At 45.4% G+C, this 10,808-nt stretch overlaps 1 protein-coding gene across 1 annotated transcript in view; it reads right to left on the minus strand.

The window, feature by feature from the left end:
* The window catches only part of PSD3 (pleckstrin and Sec7 domain containing 3), a 331,314-nt gene that overhangs the window by 231,338 nt on the left and 89,168 nt on the right, over positions 1-10,808 (minus strand). Inside the window, exons 4-5 of the mRNA XM_045286849.1 lie at positions 1,669-1,863; positions 1,458-1,538 (exon numbers count right to left, since the gene is read on the minus strand). Of these exons, the coding sequence (XP_045142784.1) occupies positions 1,458-1,538; positions 1,669-1,863 (276 nt within the window). The remainder of the gene's footprint in view (positions 1-1,457; positions 1,539-1,668; positions 1,864-10,808) is intronic.

Raw genomic sequence — 10,808 nt, forward strand, 5'->3', positions numbered from 1 at the left:
ATAGTGAACTTTTAAAAAGATACAAAATTATATTTGATAGTTAAATTTTATTTATATAACCTCTAGAACATAACTATATAAAGATTATTCTACAAAATATCATTATTTGGAATTTGATAAAAGTATATATTGACATTTAAGTTCAAGAAAAAATACAAGTAAGAAAGATGACAGGATAATTGTGTGGCCCACATGCCAAGAACACTTTGAGAAGGTACATAATTTCGCCATCATGACTGAAGTGTCACATGGCCTATTTTTAAAAAAAAAAGGTCACTCAGGGAGAAAATCAAGGAGTATTTCAGATGGAGCCCCCAATCCTGCAGGTGGGGGTCATAAAACACTGCATTCGAGTTCTTTTGGCATGGTTACTTGACCGGAAGCACCATGAGTCCACTGTTACTTAAGATGAGATGTTTGCTCATTTTATTTGGTGTATTATCAAGCCAAATAATTACATTATCAATTTGTTATATGACGAGGAAATTGGGAGATAAAACCCTACTCCCGATACAATGAAATAAATTGATTTACGGATTCAATTTTCCATAAATCTAAGCTTCTTTGAATGGTAGAAAATATACCCAGAACCACTCAACTATTTCATTCCCTTGGAAGCACCAACAGTTGAATACTAGGCTGCTAACCAAAAGATGGCAGTTTGACCCAAGAGACTCTGTCTACAGGAGACAGAGCTGGCAACCTGCTTCCATGAACATGACAGCCTAGGAGAGCCCTCTGCCGCGTGGGGTCACTATGGCATCTAACACGTGTGTGTCCACAAATACATCCAAGGAACCTCACTTTAAGTTCCTTTAACATGAGATGAGAAAAAAATAGGCCCTTGCTATTGTAAGCAAATGCTTAAGGTAAGGTGACCAGATTTTAACACTGGTAAAGCGGGACAAAAGCGGGACACCATTGATAAAACTCATATCCTGGTGAAACAGCCACATGGCAGCCGAAAACCATATACCCTAGCTTGCCGTGCATTCTTTCCAAAAGTCGAGACTTTTTAAAAACGCCGCAGGACGCGGGGAAAAATTGTTCAAAAGCGGGACATCTGGTCACCTTAACTTAAGGGAAGAAAAATGCAATAATTTATAGTTATAGTCCTACAATCTGTAAACTATGCCTCAGGGGGAAAAAATCTGTCATTCAAAAACCAAATTCCCACATCCTATCTTTCCTCAAGATGTGCTTTGCTACCATTCGTGACTGTCATCCATTAGGCTTGCAGGCTTCACAGGGTTCACACGTCACTTCCTAACACCAACACATTTTCTTCTTTTCTGCTACATTTAATATGCCCTTAATACAAACTGAGCTAAGTTCACAAAGTAATGTGGGGTTGTAAAGTTGAATAATATCTGATTCTAACTTTGGCACATTATTTGCTTTCCCCAAACCTAATTATTCGCAAGCAAAAAGAATCAGAAGTAGAGTTTTAATCAGACCTGAGAGACTGATCCAGCGTCATTCCTGTAAAGTCAAAAAACTTCAGATATTCTTCTGCGACTAGTTTGCTAAATTCATTGCTATAAGAAAACAGAGTATAAGAAAACAGGTTATTATCATGAAATTCACATAACCCACCACCACCCCTACCACCACCCGCCCTACCACCACCACGGGAAACGCAGACACCAGGTTCGGGTCAGCACGTACTTCTTGCCTAGATGCTTGGCGACATCCGACCTTTTGAATCTGTCTAGTTGATAAAGGCGCTTGGCCAATCGTTTGGCTGCTTCCACGTTGCTGCTGGTCCCATTGCCGAGGCTCTCTGCGGTCTCCCTTTCCAGAATCTCAGTGTTCCCCATTTCAGAATGAGCATCTAACAGCGTCTTTTTCGCCCCCGCATTGCTGTTAAAATTCATAGAGGGGAGGGTTATTTTTTTTTTTTACAGGGAACTGACTAGTGATGTCTAATCTGCCCCACGCCCCATCCCCAGGGGGACGAACAACAGTAACGTGGATGTGGATGAAGGTTATGAAAATAATAATAATTTACAATGTATCAGAGGTCCATGGGGGAGGGTCGTTAGGGGATGGAAGGGGGGAAAAGAGGAGCTAATACCAATGCTCAAGCAGAAAGAAAGTGTTTCGAAAATGATGATGGCTACCTATGTACAAATGTGCTTGATACAACTGATGTACGGATTGTTAGAAGAGCTGTAAGAGCCCCCAATAAAGAGCTTCATTTATAATAAAAGTTTCTCTCATGTGGCCAAAAAAAAAGGGCAAGATACTTATTAAATTGTCCAAATATTACAGAATCAACTACATGAAAACTAGTTTAAATGAAATTATGTCCGTTTTTCATTAACATGCATTCTAATACTACCTTTCAGTGCTAAGACTAAAAATAAGTGACCTCAACACCCACTTAAAATTAGGTAAGCCCCCACTGGGTGAACTGGCTCTACCTCAAACTCGCCTGTACCAGATTTCAGGAACTGACCTGCTATATCCTCCTAGGAACCAAAAGAATTACTGTAGCAGTTAGCAAATACATCTTTAAGTAGAACTGCTTAGCCTCTCTCTTGCTACTTGTGCCACATAAGCCAAATTTTCATGTTCCCAGTGACCTGCCAACTTCACAGTGACCCAGAATGTAGGCTGGGCCATTTATTACACCACTGGTGGTACCCCAGGGAGCCCTATGGAGGAGAGGGGAAGACACACTATCATCAACTCTATTTCATCACACTATTTCAACTCATAAAGACCCTAGATGGCAGTGGTTCTCAACCTTCCTGAGGCCGCAACCCTTTAATACAGCTCCTCATTATTGTGGTGGCTGCCCAATCAAAATTATTTTCATTGCTACTTCATCCCTGTCATGTTACTACTGTCATGAATCAGGAGACTCCTGTGACAGGGTCGTTCGGCCCCCGGGTTGAGAACTGCTGCTTGACAGGGTTTCCAAGACAGGGAATCATTTGGGAGGAGCGGACCATCCACTCCAGGAGAAGCTGATGAGTCGGCTCCACTGACCTTCGGGTTAGCAGCCCAATGTCTAATTCACGGGATCACCAGAGGTTGCTAATCTGATTCACTTCTCTAACCAACACTAGACATTGAGTCAGCAGACCCTAACCACACAATCAGCAAGTACACCTCATGTTGTCCTTGAAAGGCAGGCTCTTCCGCTACTTGAAAGGCAGAGAAAGAGACTGGCCACCCCACGCTGCCTGTCCTTTCATATTCAACTCCCTGAGAACTCTGCTTACTGTACAGGTTGGCTCACACATTCCCATATGCTCAGAAGAATCTGGAAGCCAAAGTGGGATCAAATCAATGCTGGCTTATTTTCTTGTAACTATTAAGACTTCAAGAGAAGAAGAAGAAAAAAAGTCTGCATCCAATGCTAAGCCAAGGACAACAGGCGCAAATGGGAATGATCCACACAGAACAGGATGTGAGGTCATTCCAGTTCTACAGCAAAGCAGCCAATTCACTGCCATCAAGTCCTCCCCATATACACACTCGTCACAGGGCGTCCTAGGCTTTGTAAATCTTCCCAGGAACAAGACAGCCTCATCTCGCCTGCAGAGTGACTGGTGGTTTGAGTTGCCAACCATAAGGTTTGCAGTCCAACGCTGACCCCGCAGAACCACCAGGGCTCCTTGAATCCAAATTTTAAACCAACAATAATCTACATCCATTGGAAAAAGGCACTTCATTATGACGAGATCTTCATGCTCCAGCTTACCTTGACATAGCTAAAATCGGTTGTATGAAATACAAGTAAAAATTGAACATTTAACTTCGATGCTGAGCAAATCTAAAAATAAACTCAAGTTCTTCAGCCACTTTGTGTCTTCCCCTAGGTAAGAGGTAGAAATGTAATGTGCTCCAAAGCCATGTCAAAATGAAGTCATTTTGATAATGACAACTACAACAAAAATACCCGTGGTTGTATTCCTATACATCCTCTGCCTCTACATACTATCTATGCTACGCAGCCTGTGGTCTCTGATCCACAAGGTCAGTAGTTCAAAACAGCCCCTGGGAGGGAGAAGGATAGGGCTTTCTATTCCAGGGGAGAGTTGCCGGCTCAGAAACGCACAGCGGCACTTCCACCCTGTCCTATGAGTCTGAGCTAGCAACCACTCGATGGCAGTGAGTTTGATTGAGTTCTATATTCAAATAAAACTCTACCATCTAGCCTCTGGTGATGTGGTGGGTTATACACCGAATTGCTCATTTTGAGGTCAGTGGTTTAAGCCTACCAGCCACTCTCTGGGAGAAAACTAAGGCTTTCAGCTCCAGGAAAGAATGTATAGTGTAAGAAACCCAGAGGCAGTTCTACCCTGTCCTATGGGTTGGCTTTGAGTTGAAATTGACCCGGTGGCGATAAGGTTGATTATTTATAACCTACAAAGGGCTCAGAGCCTCACAGAATAACTATAAAGCAGCCCCGGGGGCACCGGGGTTAAGCACTACGCTGCTTACAGAAGAAGCGGCTGTTCAACGCCAATGACCACTCCGGTGTCAACAGAGGTAGCAGCCTAGGGACTCCCAGGGGCAGTTCTATGGTCCTGCAGGTTTGCTCTGAGTCCTAACAGACTCAGTGGCAGTGGGTGTGATTTGGGTTTTACCATGTAGAAAAACTAAGGCCAGAGGAAACTTCCCTTATCTAAACTGCTACTTCCTGCTAACTACTCTAGGGGTGAATCCGCTGCATGTATTTAATCACACCAAGTAAACAATGCAACCATACAGCATAAGCAATCAAGCGATTATTTTATTCAAAGATAAGAGGTTTAGCTTAATAAACATGTTTTACTTTAAATCTGTGGTTAGAAACATTCCTGTTTGTGTTTTGAATGTTTCTTCTTTCTGCCCTCTTACCACGTACTGCCTATTCTCCTAAGTGCCTAGCATTCAGTAACCCACTGCCGTGACGGTACTACTCCAGCAGCCCCATGGGATCTAGAAGAATTGCTCTGCAGGGTTTCTGAGGCTATGAGTCTTGACAAATCTTTGGTGAGCAGCCCAGTGCGCGACACACTGGATCACCAGGGCACCTTCACAGTCCCAAGATTGTCTGCATGAGTCTTGTGCCGCCTTTGGGCAAAAGCCACAGAGAACAGGAGAAAATAAGGAAAAAAGTGAGGACTACCTCCATCCTACCTGGCTTCATTCTGCCCAATATCATGGTTTAGGTTATAGGCCCTCAAACTTTATCTGACCTACTGCTCCCCTTTTCAATAAAATAATAACAATTACTCGGTGCCTGCAACCCTGACAATGGCAGATGTCTGTACTATAGCCTATAATCTAGGATAAAGCAGAGGCATCCGCTGTTGAAGACCACCCCACCATGACTCCCATCCCCCGAGCATTCCAGTGGCCCCCACCCCAGGGCACTGAGTCTCCCACTGTGGGTAACACAGCCTGCTCCACTTAACCTGGAAATCTTGGCAATACCACGGCAGCACGAACTCACCAGCACAAGCACATGCGGCCCATAGAACCCATCGCGGAGTCCGGGGCCCACCTGGGCCATATTTCCTCCCGGCAGCCCCTTCACAGCATTCTCACACAGCCAGAGAGGCTGCTGATCTACCGTGCCTCCCAAAGATCCGCTCCCTGTGACGTCATCGGACTATGACTTCACAGCCTTAGCACAGTGTTTACTGTTGGGCTCTTGTCATGTTTTCAGGGCCCCAGTACAAAGCCCGTGCCCCAACACAGAGGCCCCTGTGCCTCAGGGAGCAAACACAATAGCATGCCCAGCATTGTCCCTGCTGGAGACAGCGCACTGGATGATCCCCACGGGGGGGATAATGCCCCGTGCTGTCTCCTCCAATAAACAAGACATTGTCCACCCAACCGTGTTGGGAATGAGATGCTTTCCACAGCTCCATCAGTGGCTGGGATTTCCCCGAGTCTAGTTCAACTTTCCCTACTTTTCTTTACCGAAGAATTTTACCATCTCATAAGGCGATATCCCTACCAGTCACTTAAACGCAAAAAAACACTTCCCCAAATGTTTGCCGTCTGTCCTGTAAAATGCTGCAGTGGGGACTATGCCTCATCCCTGCAAACAGAGGCGGTTACACCTCAATCATCTAGAGAGGGTTCCGAGCAGACTGTGAGCGCCCACGCCTTTGAACAGCCTTTGTCGGGCTACATAGCCAAAGTCAGAGCAAATAAAAATCACTGGGCATCAAGTGCCATTTGGCTTCCAGATAAACGATGGACAATTTCTTGGCAGAAGTAGGTCCCCAAGGAGTATAGGAGTCGTACCTTTACCTCCCAAAGTATCTGAAATTCAAACACAACTGAGCGTCTTCTCTGGCATCACCATCTTCTGAAAAGTCTGCTCCTCACTGGCGAGAATTATAGCCATGGCTAGTCCCTACCTGCTGTGAATCAGTGACCGAGTCACAATCCGATTCCTTCTCTGTTTTATTGTGTCATTGGGTTTTACTTGCCCCCAAGACTTGGGCGTTATTTCTGCCATTTCTCTATTGCAGCATAAAGGCCTTCCTTCTCCTGGCCAGTTTTCATGTTCTGATTTTCTCAAATGCCCCCCCTGAATACAAAAGTGAGCCACTCTGCTTTTCTGTTCTATTTCCACCCAATTTCACCCTGCAAACTGCTAACACAGATGTGGACCTAGGCCTAGCTTGTGAAAGTCCTTCACAGGATCCAAGTACCCATTCTGTGGCATTTCAGACATACACCATCCTTCTCCAGGCTGGCCTCTGGACTGGGTCTGGTCAGTCCCCTCATGCTTAGGCAACATGGAAATATCAGCTTCACTCTTTCATCTCTGTACACGCTACGTATTCCTTTGGGCACTTTCATTATCCCCTCCTCCAAACCTGCAAACTCCTACTGACTCCACAGAACCTGGGGAAAAAAGACAAATGATACATACCAAACAAATAAAAAGGGAAAAAATCCCTAAGAATGGCCACTGGGAGGTGCCATCTACTCGGCTCCAACTCAGAGAGACCCTGTGAACAGGACAAAGCGACACCCTGCTCTGTGCCTCCTCACAACTGTGCTTGGACCCATGATGGCAGCCACTGTGTCAACCCCATCTCGTCCGGAGTCTTCCTCGTCTGTGATGACCTCCTACCTTATACTAACCATGGTAGCCTTTTCCGGGACGGGTCTCTCCTAGTAACATGCCCACAGTTTATAAGCCAAAGCCTCACCATCCTTGCGTCCAAGGAGCATTCTGGCTGCCCTTCTTGACCATTAGATTTGTTCATTCTTCTGGTAGCCCTGGGTACAGTCAATATCCCTCACCAATACTATAATCATAGGCACCTCACCAATGCTATAATCCACAGGCACCCCTTCTTCTCCAGTCTGCCTTCATCATTGTCCAAATTCAGAGTGAGATCATTTTAAAAGCATATATTGAGTTTAGATAGCTGTTTGGAAATTCACTGCTTTAGAATTGACTTTTAAAAATTAGGAAATTGTGTAATTGAATGGAACTCTAAAGCATTGCCACTAACTTTCTCGTTACATGGGAATTTTGCGTGACTTATCTCTGTGGTAGTGGTTACGTGCTGGGCTGCGATCTGCAAGGTCAGCAGTTCGAATCTGCCAGCCACTCTGCTGGAGAAAGATGGAGCTTTCCAAGCCCATAAAGAGTTACGGTCTCACACTGACAGGGCCGGAGTTCTACCCTGTCCCATGGGGTCACAGTGAGTTTGATTTTGAGCTTTATCTCTGTTTCTTTCTTCCTCTTTCTCTCAAGTGGTCAAGGGACACAGAGAGGGACAAAAAAAAAAGAAGCTCAGGCAATTGTTAAAATTTGTCAATTCTCTTCACATATTGTCCTTGGAAGACGACCCTGAGCATCTCAGTAACTGTTCTTCCTCTGGGGGCTAAGTGTATACTGAACTAGCTACTGAATGCTAGCTTTTTATCCGTAATAAATCCTAAGAGGAACGTTACTGATATCGGGCAGCTTAGATTGCACCTGTGAGATGGTCGCTAGATGTTATGCTGTATTAATTAATGTCAGTTCTTTGTACTTTCCTTTCAATTTATTATTTTTTCAATTAGATATTTTGAATTTGGAGAAACAGGCAGAATGGGATGTCATGTCATAGAGGGGCAAGTGTTTCTCTGTAGACGTGGGGATGCGCTACATAAATGCAGAGCACTCTGCCTCCAGCAGCATCTGGCTGTGTCCTAATTACAAACATGAGAGGTTATGGTCAATGTCAGGCTGTGGTCTTATTAATTTACAAGGAAATGGAACATAGTCACCCCCTTGCTTTATTTCCCTTTGCTGGGGGTGGAGGATAGGAAATCAGGAGGGATTCTCCATGCCATATCAGCAAAGACCTGTTATCCCATGGAAAATGTAAGCTCTTTCTCCAGTGACACATTAGGAGCTGGTCTATCTGCAGGATGCACTGCCAAAACCGGGCTTTCATGATGCCACTTTGTACAAAGCAGCTCTCGTGCAAATAAGGAACAGAGAAGTGTTTCAGCGCCATTTCCTTCCCGGCACCTACCACACCGGGCACGCCGTAATAGTTGCTTTGCAAATGGACTCATCCCAAAATTGCATGGTGTGTGAGTTAGTTGACAATATTGTCCATGTTGCATTCTCCTTTAAGAAGCTGGTTCCAAAGAGCTGCAGGTTAGTACAGGTGCCTAGTTGGGAGAGGTTATTATAGGTGGGCAGGTGAGGGGATGGGGAGAGAACAGAACAAAGGAAGCCTTTGCACCTTTTAGCTCAGACTCCCAGAGGGCTCTGAGCTCCTCGACAAGTGTAAACCCCAATTACTTTAGAAAATTAACGCATCAGCATCAAGCCAACCTCTCTCAAGGACTCAATGGACTGAAGCCATTTCTGCGCCTTTGCCTTGCGTGGGGGCGGTCTTTTCAGGAAGGCTCAACTATGAGACGCAAACAGGCGAACTCCCTGCCCTGGCGTGGATGCAGACTCTTAGATTATAGCCCAGGGGAGAACCGCCCCTGGGAGTCTCCAAGACCAGAGCTCTTCGGGTCAGGAGAAAGCCCAGACGACTTCTCCCAAGGAGTAGCTGGTGGCTTCAAACCACTGACCTTACAGATAGCAGCCCCATTCATAAGCACTATGCACCAGGCACCCGGCTGAATGCTGGAGAGGGAAACGCATGAAGTGGAAAAGGTCTTCCAGAGGACAGCGCCTCTAGGTGACATTTATCATCTTCTCTCTTGGCAAAGACTGCACGGTAACCGCTGGGGTCCACAGAAAGAGCTAGCAGGAGTTTCACTAACTAACCTTTGTTTAGAAAAGTCTTGAAATCACTTATAAGTTGCAGGCATGTTTTCTCTAGAAAAATGTACACTTTATGATTTTTTTCAAATGGAATCTATCCAAGAGAATCCCCCTTATTAAAGCTAACAACTATCTAGTGGCTTATACTTAATAAAGATGCTGTCGGGTCTTATTATCTCATGGGAGGTTCCACATAGCCAAGGAATCATCTCATTGACCTTGGCAGCAGTAGTGGTGCCGACGAGATGAAGAAGGCAGACACTGCATCAGCATGCTACATGATCTCTTTCCCGTGAACTAGCCCAGCACAGGACGAGCAGGCCACTTTCCACTGACTGCTCACCTGCGTGAGCAAGTACAATTATTACGGATTAAATTGCATTCCCCGACAACGTCATGTTGACGTCCTGACCTGTGCACCTGTAAATAAACCCGAGCAAACGGTTTTCTTCGTTATGGGAATTAAGCCACACGGGCAGGGTGGGCTCTCCCCTTCTGACCACAGCCTCAGCGAGAAAAGACCCCCCCCCAGGAGCGCCAAGGGTGCTGAGCCGCCACCACATGCAAGGGGGGAGCCCACAGAAGGAATCTAGAGAGCTCAGACACGGATGTGGACCTCTAGCCCCCAGAAGCCTGAGAAAGTACATTCTGTTCTTAAAAGTCATTCACTTGTCTTTGTTTTCTTATATTAGTACTAGGTAACTAAGACAATTATCCACAGAGATCTTTGAACCTATTTTATAGACATTTCTATCTTTACCGTATCACATTATTCTAACTCACTGCCATCAAGCCAATTCCAACTCAGACCGGCCCAACAGGACAAAGTGGAATTGCCTTTTTGCCCGTGAGGTTGCAAATCTTTATGGGAGCAGAAAGCCTCACCTATCAACCCAGGAGCCACTGCTGGAGTTGAACTGCTGATCTTGGGGACGGCAGCTCTACGAACAACCACTATGCCACCAGGGCCCCTTCCATGCTCTTCTTTATTGCAGTAGTGATTTCTTTTACAAGCATTAATACAAGACTAGTCCCAAATAATTGCAGGTTAAAATGTCCCAAACAAATGTCAAAGGCTTCAAGATGTTATTCTCCATTCTGCCCCACTCCTCCCCCTTGAGTATATTCCCTCATGTCTGTGATTCGCTGCAAAGTCTCAACGAAACATTTAAGGAAATGTTTCACGTGGCGGTGGGTGCTTTTGCGTCCCAAATTCAAAGGTCAGGCAGAGGGAAGCCTAATGCAGAGTGTCCAAGGACCAGGAGCCAAAATTGCCTGAAACACAAAGCAGGTCTTCTTGTTTCTACCAATGCTTAGTCAGGAAACACAGGAATGGCTTCGATGGAGGCGCGATTTCTACCTACTAGCAAGCCACCCCCCCAAGAATATGAAGTCACACCCTCTAATAAAGATTAAAGGTGCCCCCCAACCAAACAAAGGGTGTGATTTGCTTCACGCCCTTTCCAACAGACGGGCTCCACCCAAATCCTGTCCACTCCAATAGTAGAGATTGCACGCTACAATGAGATTAGAGAGTCCAGACGATAATACATCA

Source organism: Echinops telfairi, unplaced genomic scaffold (assembly GCF_000313985.2).
Source record: "Echinops telfairi isolate 266 unplaced genomic scaffold, ASM31398v2 ScPeMD7_9;HRSCAF=40, whole genome shotgun sequence".
Classification (NCBI taxonomy): Eukaryota; Metazoa; Chordata; class Mammalia; order Afrosoricida; family Tenrecidae; genus Echinops; species Echinops telfairi.